Source organism: Falco biarmicus, chromosome 7 (genome assembly GCF_023638135.1).
Source record: "Falco biarmicus isolate bFalBia1 chromosome 7, bFalBia1.pri, whole genome shotgun sequence".
NCBI lineage: Eukaryota > Metazoa > Chordata > Aves > Falconiformes > Falconidae > Falco > Falco biarmicus.
Genome location: NC_079294.1, coordinates 9,300,648 through 9,328,375, shown reverse-complemented (window position 1 = coordinate 9,328,375; position 27,728 = coordinate 9,300,648). Strand labels below are relative to the sequence as shown.

At 55.2% G+C, this 27,728-nt stretch overlaps 1 protein-coding gene across 2 annotated transcripts; it reads left to right on the top strand.

Moving 5' to 3' along the window:
* Window positions 1-1,282: 1,282 nt before the first annotated feature.
* JDP2 (Jun dimerization protein 2) lies at window positions 1,283-20,997 on the top strand. 2 transcript variants are annotated; one of them, XM_056345588.1, is made up of 4 exons: window positions 1,283-1,423; window positions 14,050-14,273; window positions 18,964-19,068; window positions 19,945-20,997. In XM_056345588.1, the coding sequence occupies exons 2-4, from the start codon at window positions 14,073-14,075 to the stop codon at window positions 20,128-20,130; spliced, it is 492 nt and encodes a 163-aa protein (XP_056201563.1). In that variant the 5' UTR covers window positions 1,283-1,423; window positions 14,050-14,072; the 3' UTR covers window positions 20,131-20,997. The 2 variants fall into 2 exon arrangements, with proteins under 2 accessions (XP_056201563.1, XP_056201562.1); XM_056345587.1 differs by lacking the exon at window positions 1,283-1,423 and adding an exon at window positions 3,207-3,474.
* The last annotated feature ends 6,731 nt before the right edge of the window (window positions 20,998-27,728 follow it).

The window sequence follows — 27,728 nt, the reverse complement described above, 5'->3', positions numbered from 1 at the left end:
GTGTTTACATGAGGCAAAACCCAGCTTGGGAAAAGAACAGCTCAAGCACAGGAGGCTGCAAGAAGGAGGAAAATTCCCCTGTGAGACAAGAGTTCCCAACTCAAGAAGGAATGATGCAAGTTTGTCCCTTTAAACATGTGCGTAAGCACTGTCCTGAACAAGGATGCTTCCCTGGAACTAGCTCTTCAACAGTTAAGTCAAACAAATTCCAGTTAGGGCTAACTTGGATTATCATAATAATGGAGGCTCAGCTGTCCCCAGGACCTGCAGAGGGGAAGCCTGAAGGAAAGATGTCTTAGGGGAGGAAAGACATCTTAGGGAAGGAAAGACATCTTAGGCCAGAGAGCGGGGTTCAGCTATACCCTCTCCTTCCTGCTTCCTGACCTTTTTCTGCACAGCCTTAGGTACACAGCTTCGAAAGCAGTGCACTGCAAACATGCGGCAAGTGCTGGTCATATACAGACTGGTAGGTGTGGGGTCCCTGTTCCCACCCTGCGGGGGCTTGCTGGCAGGGGAGAGCATCCATGAAGAGGTCCATACTCAAGGCTGGGGCTGTAGATGGCTGTGTTGCCGTGAGATCTCCCAGCTCTGCCCACTAGAGAAAGGGAAATGAAAAAGGGGAAAACAGTGGAAGGCAGAGCCGGGAGAGCTGTCTCTCTTCCAGCCCCCAGCAGAGAAGGGGAAATGGCACTTTCCCACCTTCCTCAGGGCAGGGAAGGGCTGCAGGAGGAGCCACGTGCTGGACTGGACCTTGCTCAGCCAGGTCATCGGCCTCCTCTGAAATCCCCCGGTTTTTCCCCTCTCCCCTCAGGAGGCAGCAGGTGTGAGGGAGCTGCCATGCGCTGGAGGCAACTTGTGTGAATTGCTAGAGAGAAATATTGTTTATCAGCCACATTGGGATCCCTCCAGCCTAAGGCACTAGAAAAGTCTGCCCTATCTGATATAGGAAGGTGGAAGAATGTATACGGGAAAAATACATCTCAGCTCACACTTCTCCCTTCTCCCCAAGATGAGATGCCAAGGGTAAAGAAATACTGGATTTGTATGCAAAGGTGTATAGAAAGTATTCTACCTCGCTGAAAACAAAAAGATGAAAGAACGATGGCATGAGGAGAGTAGGAATAAGGATACATGTGCCGTGTCCTGCTGAGCCAGGCTGTTACCTATTTCTGTAGGACAACTTGGGCAAAGTGTATCCTATATTGAATGCAGCATTTCTAGTCCCCTGCTCCTGCTCGGTCCCAGCTCCCCAGCTGAATTCTCTTTCTCTTGCTGACACAGAGATGAAGAGGACAAGGCTGGAAGTGCTGGTGGTGAGACCTCGTGGATGATGAATGGCATGCATCATCAGCGGTGAAAAGAAATGAAATTGGTGAATTCAGAAAAGAAACAAGGACTGACAAGCCAGGAGAAGGCAAACAAGGTAGGGTGTATGGTGCCTCACTGTGCAGCTGAGGGGGGAGGATAGGTCAAAGAGATGGTGGTATTGCTCTGCTCTGTGACAGATTCCTTTTGTCTGTAATGACCTGCCCACAGGGCCCAGGGGCATGCAGGAGAGCTCAGAGGAATTTGCTGGTCCTGAGTCCTTGCTGTGGTTCATCCTGTTTGGGAGACACATCTCATCTCTTTCCCCATTTACTTCGGGCACAGGCTCAGGCACAGGGAGCTGGGTAGTGCCGCTCAGCCCGACGGTTTTGCTAACCACTCTAGTATTTTTTCTTTCCAAATTAAAAGGTGTATTTCTGTCCTGAAATGCTTTAGGAGCCCCAGCCCTGGAGCATCCAGTACCTGTGACGGGTCTAGTGTGGCCCTGTGGGTGTGCAGAGCTTTGCTTCTCAGAGCAGTTTGGCAGATGCAGGTGGGAAGAAGCCAATGTTAGAGAGAAAGAGGAAGGAGACAATTCAAATCCATGCAAATAAGTTATCAGGAAGACTCCAGTCCACCATCTGCTCCCACATCTCCTCCTGACATCATGGTGCTAGAGCACCAGGCACCATGAGTGTGCATGTGCCTTGGGCAACGGCCCTCCTGGGATATTCCAGTGATGATAAGGGAAGACCAAAGCAGCTGGGCAGGGGAGCCTTGAACCCCTCTGCTCCCTCTTGGCTCCTCTCCATCCCAGTCAAAGGGCTGGCAGAGCTGGGGCTGGCAGACCTTGACTGGTGTATGGGGGAGCCTGAGCAGGCCAGGCTGGGGTGGGATGAGCTGAGAAGGAGCTGGCTTCCCATGGGGCAGTGGCGTTGCCCCCCCTGCCCCTGTGTCGCTGCTTCCCTGGGTGACATGGGGTCGGCGCTGGGGAGCTGTGTCACTCTCCCTGGTCCTTTGCCTCCTTGTTCCCAGGCGCAGGACTGAGGAGCAGGGGGCTCCACACACAGCTACTGCTGCAGGCTGGCCCGGGCAGGGCTGTGGCGGCACCAGGTATCAGCGGGGCTGCCCAGGACCTGGTCCTGGCAGGGCTGGGGGGCACGGAGCAGAGAGCCAGGGGTTGCGGGGGGGGGGGGGGGGGGGGGCAGCGCAAATAGGAGTGTGGGAGGGGGCCCGCACCCGGTGGAGGGGTGCGAGGTGCCATGGTGCGGGGGTGCTGGCTGTGAGGGCACGGGCTTGCCAAGGGGTGGTGGGTATGGAGTCCTGGGGTGCAGGATGTAGGGATGCTGAGCTATGGGGTGTGGGGTGCCGGGTGCAGGATGTGCTTGGTGTGGGGTGTGGGGTGTGGCATGCAAGGATGCCAGGCTGTGGGGTGCCAGATGCAGAATGATGGGGTGCCGGGTGTGGGATGTCAAGGTGCTGGGTGCAGGGTGTGGGATGCGGGTATGCTGGGCTGTGGGGTGTGGGATATGGTGTGTGTGATGTCGGGGTGCCAGGTGTGGGGTGTCGGGGTGCTTGTTGTGGAATGCGGGGTGCCGGGATGCCAGGCTGTGGGCTGCGGGATGTGGGGCGCTGGGCTGTGGGGTGCAGGGTGTCAGATGCGAAATGGTGGGGTGCCGGGTGCGGGATGTCGGGGTGCTGTGTGTGGGTGCCGGGGTGCAGGATGCGGCGATGCCGGGCTGTGGGGTGCGGAATGCGGGGTGCCGGGTGCGGGATGCGGGGTGCCGGTGTCCCGGCTGGTCCCACCCCTGCGCGGCGCTCCCCGCCCCGCGGCCCCGCTCCCCCGCCCTCCCTGACGTGTGGCGCTGGCAGCCCGGCCGGTTCCGCATTCCCGACCCCTCCCCGCAGCCCAGGGGCCGCTATATAACCGGGGCTGATGCAACCCACCCCGCCGCCTGCCACAGCCTGCGGGAGGCGCGCACCGGGGCGGCGGGGGGCGGCGGCGGGCCAAGGCGCCCCGGCGGCGGCCGGCACCGACATCGGCACCGACATCGGCGCCCGGCGGGGCCCGGGGGTCGGGGCAGCGGCGGAGGCGGCGGGGCTGAGCCTGCAGCCCGGCCCCTGCGGCCGGGCCCCGCGGGCACCCCGGCAGCCCGGTCCCCCTGCACGGTGGGTGCGGGCGCGGGGCGGGGGAAGCGCCGGGATTGTGGCAGGGCGGGGGGATGCGCGGAGCATCCCGGCGCCCCGCGGCAGCGTGCAGGGTGCTGGGTGCTGCCCTCCGGGCGGGGAGGGGCTCCGGTGCCAGCGGCCGGGCGCGCCGCGGGGATGCGGGGAGACCCCCGGGGTGGGTGCGTGGGTGGGGGGCGGGCAGAGCCGGCCGGGAGCGGGGCTGCGCTGCCCCCGCACCCGGCGCTGCGCGGGGGCCGGGGCTGCCGTGCGGGGGTGCCCGGGCCCGGGCCCTGCACCCGCCCCGCTGCAGGGCCGGCGGGGAGCGCCCCCCCCCCTGCCCCGGTGCCGCCCTCCCGCCGCTTCACCTGCCGGCCGGGCCGCAGGTGGGGGCCGGGCTGCCGGGGGGGGGGGGGGGGGGGGGGCGCTGCCGGCCGGGCCGCCCCGCGGGGCCCGGGGAGGGAAGGGGCCCCGGGGCTCCCCCACCGCGCGGTCCCAAGTCCGCTTTAGCAGTGAGGCATGGAGTTGAATGGAAGTTGCATTCTTTTGCACGGTCTGCTCCGGGAGGCGCTTTGCTTTTTCCATGGGAGGGAAACGGGTTTGAGAGCAAATTAGGGGAAAGGGAGAAATACCAAGAGAGCAAGAGCCACGTTATGTTTCCATTTTCCTTTTAATGAAGGCCCTGTGGAGGTGTATTTGAAAACACAGGGTCTCCTATGCCTTCAAGGAGGGTGAGAACACTGTGCTGGCTGGTTCCAGGGCCATATGCAGCGTATGGTGGCCAATGAAACAGGGCCTGGCTCGTTCTCGTGCTTGTCTTGGCAGCCTGCTCCATGGCTTGCATTACCAGCCCTGGAACACAACCACTGCCAAACAGTGTGTGTGTGTGTGTGTGTGTTTGGACTCCGAGAGCTCAGCAGAAACAAATGCTTCTGCAGCTCAGACTAAGATTTTTTAGCTAGTTGCAAGAAAAACTTTCATGAAAAACTCTATCTGGAGCCTGCTCTGGGAATTTGCTGGGGAATGCTTGCATGGGGACATCTGGGAATGCCAGTCATTGGAGTTCAGACTCTTAGTAAGGCTTGTAGTGATTTTAAAAAAGAAAAACCTTGCCCGTCTGGGGATGAGTGGGTGGGCGCAGGAGCCACCATCTAAACCATCCCTGTGTCACGCAGCGACTGGTTGTTCCTGGGATCTGGGGGATTGACATGATCTGCTGAGAGTTACCGTGAGGGTTGCTGCCTCTGTCGCCTCGTTGAGACACCCACGGATGCTTCTCGCTCTTCTTCACGGCTGAGCATTGAGCATTTCCCTCCTCACAGGATGCAAAGGTCTCTGTGCTGCGGTCCTTGCCAAGGAAGAGTAGATATTCCCTCTTACCTCCTACTGCCCTCTCCATCTGAGCAGCGTGTCCATCTAGGCCGCCCAAGTGCGGACAGTGCTGAGCATCTGCTCTGTGGTCTCCTTCCCTGTGCTAGTGTTTGCTGCTTCAGCTGCATTGCCTGGGCCAGGTACTTGGCAGCACGCGGTGTCTCGAGTGAGAAGCTGTTGAGCGGGTCTTTTCACTGCAGTAGGCTGTTCCAGGTGGACCTGGCCCTAAGAGCAATGGAGACGCTCATGGTGTGTGGTGTGGACCGCTTGCCAGCCTGCATGTGTCCCGTAGTGCCAGTGTGGCAAGGAGGGGGCACAGCAAATCTGATGCCATCTGTCTTTGGCTGCTTGCGTGGATTTTTCAGTTGCTTCGGCTGTCCAGAGTATCAATCCAAACATTGCAGGCTATTTTAACATGCAGCCAGGGAGCCGAGGGTCCATATGGTCCTCTCAGCTGAGCAAGACTGTTGCAAACTAGCCAGAGCTCGTCTCTATATGGGTTAGAGGTCTTTGTGGATGACCCTGACATTCAGGGCATAATTTTGAGGAGTTTGTAGGGGGAGGCCCTCTGATTTGAGTCCATTCTTGGCCTCTCAGGAGCTCTGTGCCGGAGTAGAGTTGTAGTCTTGAAGATTCCAGCCCTGACCACTTGTGGTTATGGAAGGTCCTGGGGGATTTCAACAAGTCGGTCATTAACCTCAGTGTCTGAGCTGCAGCCTAGCTCAGACCAGGATACTCCTCCTTCCTCAAACCACTTCTTGCTGCTTCAGGTAGAAACAGGAGAGCTTTTACCCTCCTGCTCTGTACTGCCATCCAGCAGGTGGTGCAACATTATTAAATGTCTGCCAGAAATAATTAACTGGCAATTGCTAATAGTATACTGTGATAATTAATCGCATTTTTTTGCAGTTATCACAATGAATTACTGCAATGGAGAAGCCTTGCTATGCTAGGTGCTGTACAAAACCCCGCTGTCACAGGTTGCTTACAAGTCAATCGCTGCATTGCAGTGGTGGGGGCAGTGTAATGCTAAACTAGAGCTTTTTACTATCCTGTGAAGGTATGGAGGAAAATGCTCAGGGAAAAGAAGACTGTGAGCTGACTGCTTTGCTAATGGCAAAGAGGGAGTTATTTCTAAAGCTGAGGACTGGAGGGCCAGTGTCTTCCCCTCCTCATAATGGATATAAGGAGTCAAAGCATCAGACAGGCAGATGTGGGGGCCTGACAATGGAAATCAGTTGCATTGGGGGCTGCAAAATTGCACTTCTGCTGAGGAGAGGCTGTCTGCTCCAGGCTGCCCCATGCATGCCTCCCTGATGGAGAAGAGGAGGGAGGCAGCAAGGCTCTCTGCGTTCCTGTTTTCAGAAAGCTTTTCATAGCCGCCTGTCCATGAATGACTCGGATGTTCCTCTTGCCATCTGTGTGAAACTAGATGTGCAGGACTGAGCCAGACTGTTCTGGCGCACAAATGGGTTTAGACTTCCATCTCCTGAGGAACTGTTCTTCACAGCTCCTTCCTCTCTAGCACTGTGGCCCTGTAATCCTCTCCTTGGAGCTTTGGGAGTTTGGGATGGTGCATCACATGTGCCGGCATTCACAAACCCTGCAGCTCTTCTCCCACTGTGTGGGGTTACCTGTAGGAGGAAGGGAACAGCAAGGGCAGCAGCTGGGGGGAAGGGTACAGATGCTTCTTTGGCCTTGCAAGCTCAGGACCTGATGTAGGAGCTGTCTCTCTCCTGGAAGTGGGGTGTGGAGGCCGTGAGGTACTACGGTGTCTAGCACACTGAGGTGGCATGCTGCCGCTCAGTGCACTTGGTAAGCCATGCTGCGATTGTGCCTTAAACTGGCCTTTAAATGAAGGGGAATCTCCCTGATGCCATAAAACGCTAAGTAATGTTAGGTCCTTGGTGAAGAGAGGGCATGCACAGTTTTACCCCAGTGCATGTCACTGCAGCTCTTCAGTATGCTACAGGTGGAGGGTTCCTTGGCATCGCCAGGTTCGGCAGAGGGATGAATGAAGGCACAGTGGCTGTTAGAGACCATGTTTGCCAGCGCTGCTGCATGGGTACTGAAAAGACAGGTTACAGCCAAGGGGCTTGGCTGCTGCTGTGTTCTGATGGTTGGCAAATAACTGATACTGATCGGTGTGGGCACTGGCACTGCAAGTTACTGTTTCTAACAATGCAGACCAGAAGAAGCTAGACAGGAGACGGGGTGACCTGCTGTAAGGTACTAGTCAAAACCAGATGCATCTAGAGCAGATAGCAGTTGTGTGAGAATGGGAGACTATCGCAATTTAGGCAACAGAAGAAAACTAATTGCATGGCTAGGTACTTGTGGCACTGGGAATATGGGGTAGTGACTTTATGCCTTCAACTTTGTCATGCTTAATTTGGCATTCACTGGGGGCTGCATCTTGAAGTGGAAGAAAGTCCGTTGTCGGCTGTTGACCCTCAGCATCTTGCAGTCTCCCCAGCCCGAAGAGTCCAGATGGAAAAAAAGCAAGCGGCTCCGTGCCTCAGAGCAGTGATAGCCAACTGCCCTGTCTTTGTTTAGGAAGTCACATTCTTGGGGCATGAGAAGTTGGGCATGTCAGGAAAGGGCTTTCTTATAAATCATCCTGCTAACAGAAGGAACTAGAAAGTTGCAATGTGTGATATACAGGCTGAGCAAACTTGATAACCAGGAGCTAAAAAAAGCTAGAAAATTATAATAAAGCCATAGTAAAATCCAAGGAACCAGAAGTTGCTTTTCATGGATGATAACACTACTTCTGATCTCCGCAGCAGAATTATTGTGTGCTGGCCAGGAGCAGATGAAAGGCCGATTGCTGTGACTTAGGTGCTCCAAGACAGTAGGTACAAATGGTGATAGTACATTAAGTGCTAACATGCTAATGAAGAGATCAAAGATTGCTTGTATGGTGTCTTGCAGACTTTGGCAGTGCTCTGATGCATGGCAGCTGACAAGAAATGGCAGGTGCCCGGGTTGAGCCTGGAGTGAGAGAACAGCAGGCAAGCATGGCCTTGGTCCTGTAGGCAGCGTGGAGAAGGGCTGGTAGGGCAGCCTTCGCCTTAGCGTAGCGCTTAACATGGACAAAAAAGAAACATGCCGGTATTTAGTGTCAGAATCTGCTGGCTGGCAATATTAGGTGCTAGACTGGCTCTCTGAGCATCAGAAGGGTACTTGGATCAACCACTGCAGATGTCAGAGCATGTAAAATAGATTATGTTGGAAGAAACTGTGATTTATAGACAGCAAAATTGAAAATAAGGTTGCAAACAGCCCTCGCTCTTGCCAAGGAGGCTGACAGCAGAGATAAGACAGTAATGGCAATTTAAATTGAAATGTGACTGTTGGAGCCTGCTTTTGGGTGGCATGGTCCTATCTGCACAACAATGCTGTTGATACAGCAACTGTATTGGGTTTATAAAAAAGCATCCCTGGGTAAGTGAGGATGCATAGGATGGTCCTGGGGGAACAGTGGATACAAACTATGGCAGTTTCTGCACAAGGAAATGAATGTATGCTTTTAACACAGATAGGCATTCCTGTGCCAGTTTTCGTCTGTGGGTAAGAATAGCACTGAAGAGGTGGCAGGAGAGGTGTGAATACAGGCTAGCAACCAGAGTACAAGCCCCCGGAGGCACTGGGTTACATGGATTATGCCTACGCACGTTAGATTTATGCTGCACGTTAGATTTATGCCGTAACTGCTGTGCAAACATCAGCTCCTTCAAAAAAAAACCTAAGCAGCCACCAGAAAAAAGCAGCAACGAAATTGGTATGGGAAGGAAAAAAACCCCAAACCATGAGCAGATGAAGATTAGAACTACAGGAGAAAGAATAGGAGGGTATGCAGGGACGGTGTCACCGAGGAAGCTGAGCAACTGTATGGGACAGTATGGACTTGGTAAAGCTTCCTCCCTCTAGGTCGCAGGCTCCAGCAGATAACAGACCCTGGCAGTAGGAGAAAAACTTAGGAGTAATGGGCACTGCCTTTAAGAAATAATAAACCAACCAGTGTCACAGACCATTGACCATAAGGACATAACGGGGGGATGAAGCACAGAAACGCTTTTCACTGATGGGAAAGATGCAGCAAAACCAAGGTGAGCCAAGGAAGCGGTACTGTTATCATCTCTGGGGATAAGGGTGCTGATAAAATAACCAAGCTTGACCAGAGGCTGACTGAGACCACAACGACAACAGTGCCAAAGCAAGGATGCAAAAGTGACTGCAATAATTAGGAGGGTTTACAGACATTTCGGCAAGAGGTCAAGTCTTGTGTTACAGCATTTTAAGCAGAACAAGGGGAGCATAGAGGCAAAGCTAAGGAAATACAAACTGAATTTTGACCCATGAAATCACGTGTTGACCAGATTTTTGCTGCAAGGATAGTTGCTGAAGAGAGCATTGAATGACACAGGCTGCTCATCACTGAACTAAAGTTTTAAGAAAGCCTTCTCTGTCTCCTGATTTACTCTGGAGCATCTTGATGTTGTGGCACAGAATGATGAATAGCATCAGTGCAGAAGGCACGGCTACAGCGAATGTAAACTTGAGCAGCTGGCGTCACGCAGATCCTAGTGTCAGATGTAAGTCTACACATTCTCTTTCCCCTCACTGCTTTGCTTTGCTGTTGGCTTCATTATGTGAAAAAGCATAGCTGGTACAATGCAGGAATTGTGTGGTTCAGCCGTAGGACACCAGAAAGCTAGGTTTTACTGAAGACACAATGTTTCTCGGCTCATGTAAGGAGACACTGAAAGACTGTCTGGCATTGAGGGGAAAAGAAGACTGTGTTAATAATCAGATCTGGAAAGAAAAAAAAAATCTAATAAGAATCCTAGCTAAAGCCCTGTGTTAGAAAGTGAAGGAATACAGAGGTGAGTTGGTTCATGTGCCTTAGAAATAACAAACACTGCAAGGGAATACCCAGAAAGAAATTGGGAATTGGCAAGGCGCCAGCCCTATTCATCCCATCCAGCATGATATGGGTATTGAAAAATTGCAAATTAAAGATTTTTTTCAGGTGTTGAACTTTGAAGTTATTTCTGCCCTATGATGCAAACATGGTAGGAATATAGTGGAGCTATAGGCAGGCTTGTCGACATCTTCCAGGTTAACGGCCTCAGGAAAAGGACCAAAATATCTAATAGAATGACACGCTTTGGCTTTTTTAACACAATTGTAGTACAACGTCTTGCCTCTAGTGTTAATCAGAAAAGAAAATGAAAGTATGTGGGACTTGGGATGAAAGGAAAGCTTCTCTTACAGGAAGAAGAGGCAAAAGAAGCAGAACAACAGTCCCCCCGGTCAGCAGGCAGTGGCAGTGCCTGGGGCTGAGGGTCATCGAGCACTAGGTGGGCTGATCTCTCACTGCACCCCTGCTCTGCAAAGAGGGATGGCATCTCTTTGTTCCATCCTTATTTCCATGGTTATAGTCCTGCTGGGAATGGTTTTACATACCTCTCCAAGGTCTAACTCTGCTTGACTCTTGGCAGGTCTCAATGTGCTCCTGAGCTTCGTGACCCCTGAGCAAGATCTCACTTGTAGAAGCTAATTCCCTCTTCCCACCTAGCTCTCAGCTCATCTTAATGTGCAGGTTCATGTTCTTCCAGGTGGCTCCTGGCACTTTGGTTGGAACAGCCTTAGATTTAGTTTATACCGATGCGGGTGTGATGTGGGCTTTGGCAGTGCAGTCCCTGGATCCAGGATAAATTTTTAGAGCATGTTAGCTGGGCCAGCTCCTTCATTCCGACCTGTGCCACATGTCACACTACTACAGGGGCTATTTCAAGGGATATTAAGGTATCTGATCAAAGAGGCAGAGGGGAAAAGGTGGGCCAGAGAAAACACAATGTTTTCTCAAATCTTTAGCCAGTTGTCCCTGGGGAGCTGCCCCAGGCTCAGGAGTGCAATGGGATGCTCAGTGGCCAGGTTTCTCCTCCCTCCTCCTTTCATAAATCGCAGTGACCCTGAATTTGGTCTAGCTGAGGACTGGGACTGGCCAGCCCAGTGCTTGGGTGCTGTCAGCTGCATCTTGTGATGGAAGACAATAAATGAAAACCAGGTCCCCCAAGTCCAAAATGGATTTAGGCATCCAGTGCTGGGCTCAAGTCAGGTCACAGCCTGAAGCCTGTGAAAGGGTGGGTTGGGGTCCCAAACCAGTGTGTGCCATCGCAGCTCACGTGCGGTATTTGCAGGAGGGAGACTTCAAGACAGTGTTCATATACTTTAGCTACTGATTTTGTTATTTTTTAAATTATTGTTTTCACTTAAGTCCAAACTGTTCAAGCTGGGGATGGACTTCTATGGGATTGCTGGTGAGGAGGTGTGCAGCAGCTGGCCTGGGGTGTGCTGCTGTTAGCAGGCTTCATCCCAGTGCCGCAGCATGTCGGCTTAGTGGCAGTGGCTGGGAAATGGCTAACTCTGCAGTGCATAAAGCCATCTCAGAATGGTAGGCTGAATTTAACTCCATGCAGCTGAGGCCTGTGGCAGTATGTCCTGGGAAGAGCCTCTGGAGTCATCTCCCTTTACCATGCCACCGTGCTCTCCTGCTGGAGAGGGGCAGTGAGGAGGATGGTAAGGATTTGGACACAGTCCCCAAATAACTTTTTGCATTTTTCCGCCTGGAGTGCAGCCTAGGGTAGGATGGTGCCCAGCTTCTGGAGGAGTGAAGCATCTTAGCCATGTGTAAGCCTGAAGGGAAGGGGAGGGAGGCAGCCTGCAGCTTCAGAGCCTGGCTGCAAGCAGGCATCTCCGGACACCATACAAGGCAACTGCTGCAGCTGTGGAATTACAGCTGTCTGTTTAGAGATTGCTATGGAAGAATGTGTAGTTTGGATCAGTTTAGGTCCTTACAATCTCAACAAGTTGATGTGTAGTCTTTTCGGAGGTCAAATGTCATTACCAAGAATTTTCTCTTTCTGTTTTGGCACCAGATGGGCAGGAGTCCTCTTCATCGGGTGGTATCACTTTGCTTCAGAAGTCACTGTCTCTGCTATCTTTCCCATCTTCTCCTTTTCAGGCTCTAATGTCCTTGTGCAGATCACCTCCCCTGGGCCCAGCCTCTGCCACACACCCCAGCACTGCTGAGCACTGGCCTGCTCCCCCCCTTTCTGGTCTCCTCCTGAAGGGTGACGGAAGCAGACGACTTGATTCCTGCTCACCACCTCTTTAGGGTCACACTCTTGCTGCATTTGCTTTCCATGCTCTTTCCCAAATCCCATTGGTCACCGCTGCCATCTGCTGAGCAAACTCTGCCAGGGGACATTTCATGCTGACACCTGGACCTTTTTGGTGGCAGATTAGAGTGTATGACAGCTCAGCATACTGGGGCTTATAGACACTCTCTGATGCAAATCCCCTTGTCTATCATGCCAGGATGGCTTGCATAGCATCTGCGCTGGCAGCTGTGGAGCTTGCATTAGCGTCTCTAACCTTGACTAACCTGTATGATTGGCTTTCCTTCCCTTCTGCTGCTCATCTCCTGTTCCCTCACATTAACAAATATACCAAATAATCTCCTGGGTAGAGACATACCAGCACCAAGAAATCCTTAACTCTCTGCTTGTCATGATTAACCCTGTTCAATGTTCAACCTGCTCCCACTGACCCTGCTTGGGGTGTGTGTGTGTGTGTGTGTTGGACCAGGTGAGCTCCTTCCCCACCTCAGCTGTTCTGAGACTCCATGATCCAGCAGTCGTGTCTCACACGCAGCTTTAGGCAAATTTTCAGCCTGGTACTGACATAGATTTGTAACCCCAGGATGGCAAGTGCTGAGCAACTGTGGCACCTGGCTTGACAACGTGTGTGTGCACAGCTGTACTGCCTGGACCAAAAGTCTGCATCACCTGTCACCTGGTCTCTCAGCAGCTCAGAGTGGATGCTTTGGAAAGAGCAGGGCAAGTGCATGTTATGCCTTGCTTAATGCACCACCTCACTCTGGCAGATGGTGCTGTCAAAGCTTCCAGGAGTTTGTGCAGACCAATGTGACTGATGGTCCTTAGTGGACCCCTCTTCCATGAGTTTGCCTTTGTTCAACTCTCATTCAGCTGCTCATTGAACCCTGCCTTGTGACTGGCTGTAGTGGTTATGGAAAGCTGCTCCATGAGATTTTGGGTCCGCTCCATTAGCCTGTTTCTGCCTGCTGTGTGGGTGCTTCCAGGGGCAGGATGGGGTGGATGCCTGGAAGCTCTCAGCTGGGACTGGTCTGGCTGGGCAGAGCAAGGAGAGCCGTGCACGAGCACTGGGACAGGTGGCTGAGTTGTATTGCATGTGTGTGGGAATGGTTGCTGTGTGGTCAGAAGTTGACCCTGCATGTTGGAACTGGGTCACTCGTGAGTGTCCCAGGCCAGTTGCACAAGCAGGTATGTACTTGTGCTGTAGCCAACAACCACCTGTCCCTTTGCTTTTTGGCTAATACAACAGCTTCTGCTCTGTGGGCTTTCCATTTTAGATATAACTGTATTTCTTTCTCTCTTAGCTGCTTGTTCTTCATATTTCCTGGTAACTTGCTTTCTTCTGCCTGTAAGTGACTTGCCAAAGTTTGTCCTATTCTCACTTTGTGCTGCAATTTTTTCTCTTTCCTGATAGAAGCAACCTTTTGCACCTTGCTCCATTTCCCCTCCCCTCCAGCCTTTGCTTCCTCATTTCTGTGCTGGGAGATGTTTGTTCAGTGACAAGTTTTTCTCTCGTGGTTTTATCCCTGGTTGCTGTGCGCTGTGTCCCAGCCCTGACCAGCAGGCTCAGCCTGCCCGGAAGAAATCCAGCCCAAGGCATATTATGTTCCTCTTTGTGCTATTTTTCTTCTTGTCCTAATAACATACACATTAATCAAAACTCAGGTAAGAGCAAAGCTTCACCTTCTGCACTCCAGAGAAAGGTGTGCTGAAACCAGTAGTCCATGGGACCACATCACTGTTGTTGCAGCCAGCTCCTGTTCTGGTGCTTTGCCTCTCAGGTCTTTTCCCTTCCTGGTTTACACACCAGGAGCATATCCTTTCTAGCAGGATTCATACATTTTTGGTTTCTCTCACAGAAGTTCTACTTAGTTCTTTCCTTTGCCATCCCTGGGCGAGAGCGGCTTCTTCCCTGGTTCGCACTCTTGTTAGGTGATGGGACTGTAGAACAGGATTGGCCTGTGCTGTCGTGAGACCCTGTTGCTGGGTTGTAACAGGCTGTGTCTTGCTCTCCCTCCAGCCTACGAAGCTGTTTCCCCTGCTATGATGCCAGGGCAGATCCCTGATCCGTCCCTGACGGCTGGCGCGCTGCCCGGGCTCGGCCCCTTGACGGGACTGCCTGGCACAGCCCTGACCGCCGAGGAGCTGAAGTGCGCCGACATCCGCAACATCGGGGCCATGATCTCACCGCTCCACTTTCTGGAGGTGAAACTTGGGAAGAGACCCCAGCCCGTGAAAAGTGAGGTGAGTCTCGGGGGCTGCTGGCTACAGATGGCCCTGGGGGGCCATTGCCTGCACCTGCCCGGGTTTCTGTCCTGCCTGTGCTTGTTTCCTGCCAGGGTGGCCAGCAAGGTGTTCTATAAGGATGCCACGCCACCTGTTTGGTGATGTGCACATGTGTTAGCAGCTGCTCCGCTGGCTGTCTCTTCCCCGTGTCTGAATTTGTGTCCCTGCAGCATGGGCTGGGAGTAGTGGCCTTTGTGTCCCAGACCTGACCGGTCCCACGCAGCTGTTGGCAACTGGCTGAACTCAATCCCTGCCTGCGGAGTGGGGTCTGGTGCAGCCAGCGTGTCCCTAGGTTGGGGCATGCACCCAAAGGAGAGGCCGAGCAGCCTGTCAGAGGGCTTGTGCGATATTTTCATCCCATCTCTGCTGCCAATGAGTCTTTGGTGCTGCTGGTGTTGGCGTTGCCTTTTTCCCACGGGTTGAGCCAGGTGGGTGAGCAGTGCTGAACGGTAGTGGTGACTCAGATCAGCTGGGGCTGCCCCTGCCCCTCTCCTGGGGGGGGGGCTGGATTCACCTCGGGGCTCCTGGGACAGGGAAGGTTGGTGGCTTCTGCTCAGTATCGTAGGCTGGCATGTTGGAACCAGGCTGCAGGGACTTGGGAGACACTTGCACAGCATTTTCCTTGTGTGGTTGACTTGTGTGTTGGTTGTCCAGTCTTTGACTCCTTGACCATTGCTGTATTGGTGGTGAGTGTTTGCACCTCCACATGCCAGTTCAGAGGCTCCACTTTGGTGAGGGTGGTGGCTGCTGTCAAAGTCGAATAAACAACCCTTCTGAACAGTGAGGGTGTCCTCCTGCATGAGGCATCAGATGATGCCGTGTGAGGGTGACTGTGCGTTCTCTGAAAACATCAACGAGGAGGTGGTCGATGATGTGAGAAGCTGCCTGTGATGAGCTGTGCATGGAAGGGCGTAAACCATCAGTTCCAGGGAGCAGCCGCTCTCCAAAGGGTGCTGATGCTTGATTTGGCCCAACTCTTAGAGCAAAAGCTCAGCGGCACCCAGGTCCACCTGTGGGGGGGTGCCTGTTGTTTCTCCCCAGCCCCTTGCGGTGGACTTCTGCAGGCAGAGCTGGTATGATGGAGTTGAGTCCATCTGATCACCTTGCACAGGAGCCTGGTGCCCAAGGGGGTCTCCGGTCGGCTCATGCAGCATTGCATGGAGATCCCCTGGGGAAGGACTGCGCAGCTCTGCAGTGGCAGGAGGTGAGGCTAGGATGCTGTGGTGGGCCATCAGGAGGGCCTGAGGGATGCTAATGGCTTTGGTCCTTCAACAGGCAAAGCTGTTCTGGGTTGGCAGCTGAAGCCGAATGCTGTCCCAGGCTCTTGGCCTGGGTATCGCGCAGCAAATGGGTGCAGTGCCTGCCTTGCTTCCTGGGCTGGGGAAGAAAGAGGGAGTCTGTAGCTGTGCTATCTTCCCAGGCACAGCTCCTTCCCTGGGACGTCTCGGGGACCTCTGAGCTGGCCCTGCAACAGCGGCTTTTGCTTGGTGGGTGGGGGGATGTGGTCTCACTGGCCTCTGCATAAGAGGGACGGGGCAACTCTGTCCCACAGCAGGTACTGGAAGTGGCGAGCCAGTTGCTGAGACACCGTGTGGAGGACAGATAAGGGGAAATCCACTGGCAGCCCTCACACCCACACGGCTGCCTTTCCTGCAGCCAGTTCCTCCCCTGCATGGCCTGTGAAGCCGAGGAATTGAGGACAGCAAATGGAGCTGCCCCTGGCACAGGCTTTGCAGCGAAAGCCTGGGGGAGTGAAGCAGTAGCTGCTTATCCCATGAGTAGCCAAGAAGCTGCCCACGCATAATTTTGCAATGCAGCCTGCAGCTGCTTTCTTCTTGCGGGGAGCGGAGCCCAGGATGCTGGGTACTGGCACGCCATGCTCTGTGCACCGCCTGGGAGGGCAGGCTGCTCCCCGCGAGCTGCGGCACGGGCGGCTTTCTCGGCTGTGCTGGGGGGACCGTCATCTCCTGGTAGTGGGGTGTTTGTGCCTGGGTGTGGGTGCTGGGCGCTGGCTTTCCTGCAGTGTGGTGGGCAGGCTACCCTCCTCTTGGGGCAGCTGGAGGCAGGTGTGGCTGAGTTCCTCTGTCACCTAAATCCACCTGGGGTGCTCCCTCTGGAACCAAACCCTGCCCCTCAGGCTGGTGGCCACCTCTGTCCCTGATGCTGCTGACTGAAGCGATTCAGGAGGCAACCCCAGACCTTCTGCCCGCAGGGCTCCCCTGGAGACTGGCTGCTGAGACATGCTGTGGGGTGGTACACCATCACTGTCCCTGAGTAGACTCCTAAGCCCCCCCAACACCAGGGCCATGTCACCTTTCTGAACTGAAATCAAGCAGAAGCGGAGAGGGGAAAACCTGTCATCTTGAAGTTACAGGATCTGTGATCAAAAAACAGAGCCAACAGTTCAAGCTGCCACTGTCTGTGCTGAGCCACCCTCCTTGAGCATCTGTACCCATCTAAAGGTCACTGCCCTTTGCTGGGCCCTCTGTGGGGTGGAGGGGAGGCTGAAGGGAACGTGGGCAGGTCACTTAATCTTTGACTCTCACCGAATGGAGCAACAGAGCTTGGAAATGTCAGGTAGCTCCCAGGGATACTCTGAGGCTTGTGCGGTCTGTTTGCTCTTCCAGTTCCTGTTACAACCCACAATGTACTTTGCAGGAAAGTTTTGGGGTGTGTTTCTTGAGGTTTGGAGCTGTGAGTGTATGTTCCCACTCTACACCCTCCTAAATAATCGAACTGAAAGGCTGAGAAGCTGTCTAAGGGGGTTAGATGAGTGGTTAGTAAATATGCGGAGGGGAATGGTGGCTACCCTGATGTCTACCTCCTCTTAAACTCTGCATGGAAATTTTGTAAAGGCTGCTTGTGCCTTTGCTATGGGGTATCCTGGTCCGGCCAGAAGGAAAAGGCAGCAGAGCGTGGAGTTAGAGCCTTCCTGGTCACTTCTAACACCTGCCACATCTGAGCTATGTGGATGTAGTGAGAGCTGGCCATGCCTAACTGCGCTTGGGGCATCAGTGCGGTTCCCATCTTGGTTCTTGTGAATGTAGCGCAGGATGCCCCATGGCGTGGCCTTGGCAAAGGAGCGGTAGCAGCTTGGGGTGACTTGACTTAATATTTTAGCCTCAGCTAAAGTAGCAACTCTGGTATAATGCTTGGGAAGTAAGTTAGAGAAGATGCAAAAGCTATTAGCACTACAAGACTTGGACATGGTCTTCTAAAGCATACTACATGCTGCATATTGGACATGTTGCATATTGGACATGCAGCTTAAGGTGCCCCGTTCACCTTCACTCTGCTGAGTCAATGCTTCATCCTGTCCTTGGACATCACATTGAGATGTTTTGTTTAGCGGGCTTTGGTCTCGGTGAATGTTAGCAGCGTGCAGTTTGCTGTGGATGATGGAACCTGCAGCTTTTGTTTCTTGCAGGCAGCACTGGTGTACCTATGTGTGGGGTAATCTGGTGGCCCCACGCTCCCACCACCGCTTTGTGGCCTTGGCATTGGGATTCTCTGACTTTCCTTTTGGGATGACTAAGCCCAGGTACTAGAGCAACAAGGCTGCTCAGATGATGTGCTGCGAGAGGCTCATCTGGGAGATGTGTCCCTCAACCACACTCAAGTACGAAGAGAGGGATGTGGCTGCCTTCTCAAGCTGGAGCTGCCCTTAGAGAAGGTGCAAAAAGCTGTGGAAGTGCTCATAAAGCAAATGTTGCTGCCCCTGCATTTGAGAAGATGTGTGCTGTCAGGTGTCACTTGACAGGAATGAGGCAGTTTGGTCTGACATCTCAAAATTTCAGAGTCCAGGACCAAATGTGGATGAAGGCACTGGGGACCTGTCTTCTCTAGCCATGCTACAGCGTGTAACCTGGATGCTGCCCTCATGGGGCTTTCCAGCACTCAGATTTTTCTTGAAGGAGCTGGTTTGGGTTCTCAGATGTAAGCATGCCATAGGCCATTTACACAGGCTTTGTAGTAAATATCCCTAAATACTTTGATTATGGGTTTCCAAACCATAGGGCTTATTGGCCTGGCCTGTGCGGTTTGAGTCAAACAGCACAGAGCAACTGAGTCATGGCGAACAGCGCAGGCACTGCCGTGTCCTGCTTCTTCACCAGGACCTGTCCCCACCTTACTGCAGTGGCCCTGTGACTCAGCGAGTGCTGCAGCTGCAGCAGACAGTCCTGTGTACTGGAAGGAGGGGACAGCCAGGCCCAGCTGGGAGAGCTTTCAGGTTCCTCTGCTTCTTGCTCTTCCCTGCACGTTTGATGCTTTGAATGACTGCGCTCACAGAGCTGCGTGACGAGCTGTGCCTGTCTTTGCAGGATGAAGCTTTATTCCCCTTGTCCCTGCACCCTCTCGAGGAGGGAGCAGCCCTGAAAAGAGTCTGTCCCCTGCCAGCCAGGTCCCCGGCTGTGGGTACTGCACTGGTCTCCCTCCCTATGTCCCCACAGAGTGGAGTTAGAGGTCGTGGCAGCAGCATGCCTGGTTCCTGCTGAGGATTAGACCATGTTGCTAGTGGCCCCTGGCACGGGTGGCTGCCACCCCTCTCCTTGTCCTGTCACCAGTGGGGCTGCCGGGTGCTCATTCCTACCTCTCACCCTGCCCCACACCTGCCGGCTCTGATCTGGGCTTCTCCGTCTCATTGCAGCTGGATGAGGAAGAGGAGAGGAGGAAAAGGCGCCGGGAGAAAAACAAAGTAGCAGCAGCACGATGTCGTAACAAGAAGAAGGAGAGGACGGAGTTCCTGCAGCGGGTGGGTGCACTGACCTGTCCTAGGACACAGCGGGGACCTTGGTGGGGGCACTTCCCTAGGAAGGTGCCCCATCTGTGGGCAGTGCTCCTTCCAGATCTGCCCCTCTGCCTCCCCTTCCTCCTGTGCCCTTATCTGGGAAAATACTGGCCTGTTGCCCCACTTTCCGTGAGGGGATGAAGGTGGTGGCCATGTGTGCCTAGGCAGAGCTCACAGGTATCCCTTTTGCCTGTGGTACCAGGGATGGAGAGGGCTGGAAGCGGCCTCTGGGCTTGGGGGAGAGAGGGCTGATGGTGTCCCTGCCTCGGTGCTGGAGCAAGAGCACGCGTGGGAGTGTGGCACACGACAGGGGCTGACAGCATGCTGGCCCCTTGCCCAAATCCTGAAGGTTTCCCCATTGGGAGGCCAGATGCCCTCTCAACCCGTGACCCCAAGGCAGAAGAACTCTCACGGCACCTTGCTGCTTTTCTGCAAGGGGTGGTGGGACATGGGCAAATGACACAGTGGGAGACAAGGAGCCATTTCACAAGGCCAGATCCTTGCAGATGGAGGGTGAAAACTTAAATGTGGGTTTGTTTCCAAACACCCTTCCAGACCATGGAACGCAGCCAGGCAGGGGTTTTGTTGTGGCTCGGCAGAGACCTGTCCTAGGAGGTGACACTGTATTTCCTTGCTGTGGCGCTAGGTAACGCAAGGCGGCAGGGCTGGGGATGAACTGCCTGGAGAGACCTGGTGCCTCAGCATGTCTTTGGGCTGCCTCTGTGCTGCAGGGGCTGAGTGGCAGTGCTGAGCAGAGATGGTTTGTTGGCCAAATCGCTTCTCCTTGTATCCTGTGCTGTTGGAGTAAAGTCCCATGTGGTTGTGTTTCTGTCCTGTTAGGAGTCTGAGCGCCTAGAGCTCATGAATGCTGAGTTGAAGGCCCAGATAGAAGAGCTGAAGCAGGAGAGGCAGCAGCTGATCCTGATGCTGAACCGGCACCGTCCCACCTGCATCGTGCGGACGGACAGCATCAAGACGCCAGAGAGTGAAGCCAACCCACTGCTGGAGCAGCTAGAGAAGAAGTGAAGGTGGCACTGGGCCAGGAGGAGGAGACAGTGGCGCAGGGTCTTCCAGGGTCTCTAATGTATGTACTGTATGAAGAACTGTGCACCCAGGCCTGGTGCAGCCAGGACCCAGCGGGCTTCCTTGGGAACTATGGACCAAACAAATATGGGGACAGAGAAGATGAGGAACCTGTCAACCATGTACTCTGAGGCTGAACCCGGGAGCAGGGCTGGTGGTGCCGGTGAGGGCAACCTCCCTGTGATACCTCATCATGGCCCTTCAGCCCGCTCACAGCCCCGGGGACCTACGATGCTGCAGCACGTCCCATGAGGACCACGCGCCCGTGGGGAGCAGGGGCCGCAGGCAGAGGAGCAGCAGCCATGTGGTGCCCTGCCCGGAGGCTGCCGCCACTCCTGGCGCACGCTCCAGAGGGAAACCCAAACCCAAGAACCGCAAACACTTGACGCAGCCCCGTCTGGTGGGCAGGCCTGTCGGGGCTTGGTGGCGCAGGCGCCCCCCATAAGCACACTCTCAGTATAATGTTTACAGCCCAGCTGTCCGTGTCGGCCGTGCTTTTGAATGCACATTTTTACACTTTTTTTAAAGTATTTTTTACAAAGTTTTTATACAGCGATCTCTATATGGATTTATATAATCACTAGATGTGATCCCATAGAAATGTATGTTATGATGGTCTGTTTGTTACAAACGCATATGCCACAGTTATCTCCATTGTGTTACTTGTCTGGTAGTGTCTGGCTCCTTCCCTGGCGTGCTGGGAAGTGGGTCCAAGCTGCTCTCCGCAGTGGTGTCGCTACCCTCTCCATCCATGTATGTCCTTCATAATACTCAGTTCTGTATCTCTCAGTAAATGTTACCTTTACGTACGCCACCCTTCTGTGCTCTGTCCGGGTCAGGCCATGGTGGGCTCTGGCCAGTGCTCAGCACCGTGGCAGCATGCACCAGGTCTGACCGTGCCAGCTGCGTTCCTGGCTGAGTGGGGTGGTGGAGTTGATCCCAGAGCTGGTTTGTGGTGGTTCTTTGTGTTAGCAGGTGTAGGCCAGGGGAATTCACCCTGGGGAAGCTGGGACCCTCGGAGGCAGCTCTGACCATTGCCGAGCAAGAAGTAGCTCTGTGCTGCACTGCAGAGGGCAGGCAGGCCATGGCTTGCCAGCTGGAAAGGCAGAGATGTGAGACGGGGAGAACATCTATCTCACCCTTACCTGGTCCTTCTCGTTTCGCACTACAGTACAGTAGCTTGGACTCACTTCAGGGATGAGAAGGAGTTGGGGGAGCTGTCACAATGTCCTTGTGGTGATGCTGCCTTCGTGGAAGAAGGTGGAGAATTGTTCCTTTGGGTCTCTGTCAGGTCCTAGCCTTGCCCCTAACTGATGTGCTGGGAAAGCCGAAAGAGAGCCTAAAGCTTGCCCTGGGCTTTGGCCAGTGTTTGAGCACAGGAGTGTGGAGGTTGAGAAGATAATCAGCCAGGTGTGCTTCAGAAGCTAGGACTTGAAAGAGTTAGCATCCTCAGACGACTAACCAAGCCCTGACACTATTGCTGTGTTTCCGTTAGATACGAAGGCAATGGGAAGGTGCCTTGGTCTGGACTGGAGCAGACCCATCTCACGTGTGGGCACCACTGAGTGTTGTCTCAGAGGAGCAGTGGTGTGCCTAGTCTTTGCCCACTTGGTGTCCTACCCGTTACCAGTGTGGATGAGGCCGCTTTGATGCAAACTACAAGTGAAAGAAGCTTTCAGCATCTGGTACAGATGCACGCTCCAGCCAGGAGCACTGAAGTGGTGAGGAGAAGATGAGCTTGACCTAAATGTGACAGCAGCGCAGGAGGAGGTCTTCCCTGAGCACGACTGCTTCTCTAGTGCATGTTTTTCTGTAGCCTCCTTTTCCAACCCTTAACCTCCAGGGATATCTGACATTAGTCCTTTTCCCATTTCGTATGTTCTTCCTGGATTTCCCCTCCCTTTCCACAGCTTCTGTCTTTGGGACCTCCCAAAATGCTGTCAGGTGCCTTATTTACTGTGAAGCATGGTGGATCTGTTACAGGTAAAGTTTTTGTCTGGGGAGGAGTTGTTGGCTGAGGTGCTCTAGAGGGATGTACAAGGACAGGACCTGAAACAAAGCTGGTGGACAAAGCAGTGTCTGGCCTGGCTGCCACTGCCTGCCGTGCAGCCCTGGAAGCCGGGCAGCTGTTCCTCTGCGTGTCCTTCTGCCCAGACCCTGCAGCAGTGGCTCAGACCTGACCCATTTCTCAGCTGCTCTCAGGAGCCAGTCTTCATACTTTGAGGAACAAGATGCTTCTTATCACGCTTTGCTGAAAGGACACAGAGCACTTGCTGGGCTGCTTCTCTCTTCAGGCTTTATTTCCCTCTGCAGAACGTACGTGGTAGTGAATTTCCAGGCTCCTGTGAGTGTCAGTTTCCTCTTCAGCGGTCAGCAGGAGCTGCCTGTGGGACATCAGATGATCCAGCCACAGGCATCTCATGCTTTTTGCTCACCTGGAGAGCCTGTGCACTCCTTTCCATGTGGGGGGACTCCTACCCACCTGCCACACACCTTCCAGCAGCACTGGCAGTGCTGCAGGTGCGGGTGATGGCCCTTCTCTGGCAAATGGCCACACTGCAGTAAAATGTCCTGCTAGGAAAACAGCCGGCTTGAAAGAGGAATAGAAGGTGCCCTTTGAAACCAAGCGTGCCAGCAGCAGCTAGCAAAGGCAGCACCAGAAGAGTGATGGATCTACATCAGTTTAATGATCTGCTATTCCAGCCAAGGCTCAGGCAGGAGCTGAGTCCTGGCAGAGCCCAGATAGGTTTTTGCCCAGTCTCCCGTATATCCTCCAGTCTTTTGCTGCATTTCAGTCAGTATCGAGGAGTTTGCCACTCAGTTTAGGGCATTTCTTTCTAGGGGACTTGGTTAGGCTGTGACCCAGTGAGGTCAGAGCAGAGGGTTTGGGCCATATCCTGAGCGTTGAATGGAAAAGGCTCTGTCTGCTCAGCCCTGGGCTGAAAACCCCTCCCGGTCCCTGTAGGAGATGGGCTATTTGATGTTCCTCACTCTGGCAGCATGTGTCCCCTCCACCCACCCACCCCCCTAGGCAGAGGTACAAATGCTGCCATGGGCCAGGCGCTGTGGCAGGACCCCTGTCAGGCTGGTGCATTACAGGGCAGCCCCTGGGCATGGGCAGGAGCAGCGGGCACACGCTGTGTCGCTGCATGCCAGCTCCCCAACCCAGAGGCTGTACCTGTGGCAACGTCCTCCTACTTGGGTCCCCTTCACACAAGGTCTGGCAATGGGGATTTGCTTGGAAAACACACGAGCTGCTTCTCAGAGGCCAGGCAACCACCCCCCGGCCATCGCAGCCCACATGTGCTGGGCATGCTGTGGGTGAGCAGAGGCGACGGTGTGGCCGGCAGGGCTTGGTGGCGCTGAGGCAGCCTGATGGACATGAGGCTGCTGCAAGCCCCATGCCCCCCCGCTCCGGCCAGTCGCCAGGCTGAACCCCCGGCCCTGCTGGCCGCACGGGCACCCCCAGACCTGCAGGTCCCCGCCGTAGCTGGTGTCAGAGGGTCGCCGCAGGGCAGGCAGCAGGGCCCGGGGCACCGCAGCCCCCTGCACGCTGGGCTCTCCGCTGGCCGCTCCAGCCCGACGGTTGCTTGTGCTCGCACGCCTGCACGGAGGCGGCTGCACAGGGGCCTTCGGGAGGCGGCTGGTCGCCTGCTGCCGCGTCCCGGGCACCGGCCGGCCCCGCTCCCGCTGTGCCCCGCGCCCCCCCGCTGGTCCCTCTCGGGGCCACCGCGGCCGTGCCGCTTCCCGCTTGCGTGCGTCCCCTCGGCCGGTGCTGTCCCCCCGGCCCCGCGGGCGCCGAGCGGGGCTGCCGGGGGCAGGAGGCGGCGGGGCCCCGGGGGACGCTATGCTCCCAGCACGGGGCGGCAGCACGGGCGGCCAGCAGGAGGCGCTGCGCGGCTGCGGGCCCGGCGGGGCGGGCACCAGGACGCCGCCTGCCGGCGGGAGCGGGAAAGGGCAGGGCAGGGCCGGGCCGTCACAGGGCCGCGACCCGGTACGGAGCAGCGGCTCCCCTCGGTGCCAAGCAGCAGCCAGGCTGCCCCCGGCCCTTCTCCGGCTCAGCCGCTGCCAGCCGGGGCCAGGGAGCGCCGGTGCCTGTCCCGGAGCGCGGGTTGGATGCCCCGGTGCTTTGCGAGAGCCCGCCCGGAGCCGTGCCCCCAGCCCCGGAGCGTTGCTCCGGACACGATGCTGCTGGGGGGGGGGCTGCAGCGGGGACCCCGGCTTGTTCGCTCTGGGAAGGGGGGCTCCGGGCAGACCTGGCCGCAGCCTTGCAGCGTTTGAAGGGAGCTTGTCGGGAAGATGGGGAGGGAACCCTTCCCAGCACCTGGAGTGACTGACGGGGCAAAGGACTGAAGGAGGGTGGGCTCAGGCTGGGTATAAGGGAGAAACGTTTCATGAGAATGGCGAGACACCGGCACGGGCTGCCTCTAGCAGCTGTGGGTGCCCCGGCCCTGGCAGTGTCCAAGGCCAGGCTGGACGGGGCTTTGGGCAACCTGGCCTGGTGGAAGGTGGCCCTGCCCATGGAAGGTAGCCCTACCCGTGGCCAGGGGAGTGGAACCAGATGATCCTTGAAGGCCCCATCCACCCCAAAGCTTTCTGTGATTCTGTGGTTTGTGGTGCTGTTCCATGGTGCCAGATGTGCTTGTCAGAGATGTGAGCTTGCTCGGTCTCGCTGGTGCTTCCCGGCCGTTTCACCTGCAGGCCCCTCTGCTTGCAAGATCCCTGAGGTCGTTCAACAACCGTGGCCACCAGCAGTAGCTCCTGGGGTGCCAGCAGCCCCCTCCAGCACACGCCGTCTCTTGTTCCATGAGATCCACGGCGAGGTAAGAACCCTTGTGCCCCTTCCCACACTCAGCAATTCAGGCAGGAGTTTTCCACAGGGTAGGACACCACATTTTTCCCAAAGCCCAGGCAGATGAGCCCCATCACCTTCCCATTGCTTAGCTGCTTGTCCCAGCTCCCTGGTGTCCTTCACATACTACCCTCGGTTCTCTCTGCAAAGCCACTCTCACCTCTTCTCCCCCAGGGAAAGGTAGGTGCCACTTTGCCCCAAAGCACCAGGCCTGAGGCAGTGCTAGGGTGATGGGCTGAGGGTTCAGCTCCTGCAGGTTGGAGTAAGCACTTAGTTGTGGCTCCCTTCTTTCCCTCCTCTTCTCACTCTCTCCCTGCCTGCTGCCCTGTCCCCCTGCAGGCACCAGCCCCTGTGTGCTGGCCAGGGGCCAAGAGCATCCAGCCTCCACTGGCCCGTCAGGGGCAAGGGATGCTTGGAGGCCGTTACTTTGCGTTTTTTTATAATACCGTTCTCACTTTGTGTTTGAAAAACTGCCTCCTCTGCCCTTCTGAGCAGGGTCTGAGGGTGACTCCGTGACTCTGTGGTAAGAGGTATTAACTAACCTTTGCCAGTGACCTGCCACTCTTGTTTCATTTTGAGCCAAGGGCAGCAGGTATTCATTGATCTTTGTCCTTATTGGTTCTTCTACACAACTTGCTGGAAAACAAGCCCCAAAAATCCCCAGCCTTGATATTTACCAAAAGACACGAAAACTGCTTTGATTACCATGGGTGCCAGACTGCGCAGAGCGATGCTGGCACCAGCATGGCCTATGGCTGGGCAGCAGGACTGGAGCTGGAGAAAACTCCTGTGCTGCCAGGATGATGGCAGAGAAATGAGAAAAAACAACCATTGCTTCCCTGAGCCTGGAAATTTTGCATGGCTCCCCATGCCTTTGTGAATTTTTTGCTTATTTTGTGATCACTGGTTGGCAGCAATTGGAGCGTGGGGGTGAGCCGGCGGGAGACAGGCACCGGCTATGGGAATGTGACCATGGGCATCCCCTGCCCCCATGGAGGCACAAGGCTCCTTCTGGGCTTGGGAAACGTCCCTGGAGGGCAGAGCCGGGTGGGTCACTTGTCCCTGGTTAAGGGCATGAGTGTCCATGCACCGTGTGGCTGCTGGGGTGGCCGGGGGTGTCTCCCAGCTGGGATTTGGGGGCAGACAGAGTGGGTGCTATCAGTGTGTAGCCAGCCCCACCAGCAGGGAGCTTGCTGGCAGCTTTCTGTCCCAGGAAAAAACCCTTCCCACAGCTGGGAGGTCTCCCTGGCTCTGGTGGGGCAGGGCTGCTGGGGAGGGCTGGCACCCGTGACAGCATGGCTGGGGGCAGAGGAGGAGCTGGGGCTGGCAGGGAGGCACAGAGCAGCTTTCATCGGCCAAAACCAGGCTCTGCAGCCCAGGTATCGCCTGGGACAGTTTGGGTCAGAGCTTGGCTGCAGGTGCAGTATGTGGCTGTGGGGTGAGAGAGCTTAAAGTCACTGAGCCTTTGGGTTTGTCTGTCAGAGAGCATAAGAAAAATTAGAGTGGTGGGCTAGTGCCGTAGTGTAAAACCCTGCACCAGACGCCCTGCTGCCCCGTTAAAGTGGGTTTACTTTGGTTTGGCTTTTTTAAGTGGAGTGACCGACCCAAGTGGACTCCAGTCCAGAAGGTGCGTGCGGCAGAGCAGGCAGTGGCTATGACTGCCCACGGTGATCAGCTCTTTGTGAGCAAAGCCTGCCCAGGGAGTGAGCCCAGTTGTACCAAGACCACTTGAATTCTGAATAAGAGCATCTGCCAAGGGGTTTATTGCACTTCAGTCGCTTCCAAGTTTCATATAGCTTAGCCATTTCAAATGTTTCTGCACATCCAGGCTCTCAGCTCCCCATCGGTGAAGAAATGCCTTTCCTCTCTCCAGCCCTGTCTCCAGCTGCCTGTGCACAGAGCTCGAACAGGGGGCTGTGTGGTTGGGGAAAGGTTAACCCCTGGGGACAAGGAGGACAAGGACACACCTCTTGCCACCTGAGGCTTGAGGTGGGTCACTGTCAGTAGGACTGACAGCTCCACATCCCTGTCCAGCTCGAGGGTGGGACTCTGCTGGACAAAAATCCCCCATGTTAGCAAGCTGACGGGATTTTCCAGCCCTGGCTCCCAGCACGGTGAGCAGGAGCTCCTAGAAGAAGCTACTTCCAGAAGCCTGTACGGGGCTCAGCAAAAGCAGACTTTGGGTCTGTGTGACAGCAAGGTTTCACTGCAGCCTGTCACGTCTCAGATGAAGCTTCAGGAACAGGATCGTTTGTCAGTAACCACCACCTTGTGCTGATGTTATCTGGTTTCTGCAGAATGAACTTGCTGAGTTGTCATCTGTGGCACTGTCAGGGGAAGTCCTGGCTCCTGACACTGCAGTTCCTGCCTCTGCTTTGCCATGGCCCCAATTCCAACAGCATCATCCGGGCTGGTTGGATTTACCGAGCACCTGCTTGTGTTGCAATGCCACGGGGTTGTCAGGACCAAGTGGGGAGCAAGGCTCTGCTGCAGGCCCCCAGGCTTCCAAATCCAGCAGAGCCTTTAGGCAAGCTAGCGTGTAGTTTCTGGTTGAGGATAGAATGGCTACTGACAGCTCATGGCGAGGTGAGGCTGTGTATTCCCCCGGTGACCACACAGCAGCAAGGGGGAGGTTGTGCCAGAGCTAACGTGTGGGTATCGGCAAGTGCCTCTCAGTACGTGGGCTACC

Excerpts from the sequence above, each read along its gene's own strand:
- JDP2 (XM_056345588.1), top strand. The coding sequence starts at position 14,073 with ATGATGCCAGGGCAGATCCCTGATCCGTCCCTGACGGCTGGCGCGCTG. Across the intron at positions 14,274-18,963 it reads CCCAGCCCGTGAAAAGTGAG|CTGGATGAGGAAGAGGAGAG; the intron begins GTGAGTCTCGGG and ends GTCTCATTGCAG. Across the intron at positions 19,069-19,944 it reads GGACGGAGTTCCTGCAGCGG|GAGTCTGAGCGCCTAGAGCT; the intron begins GTGGGTGCACTG and ends CTGTCCTGTTAG.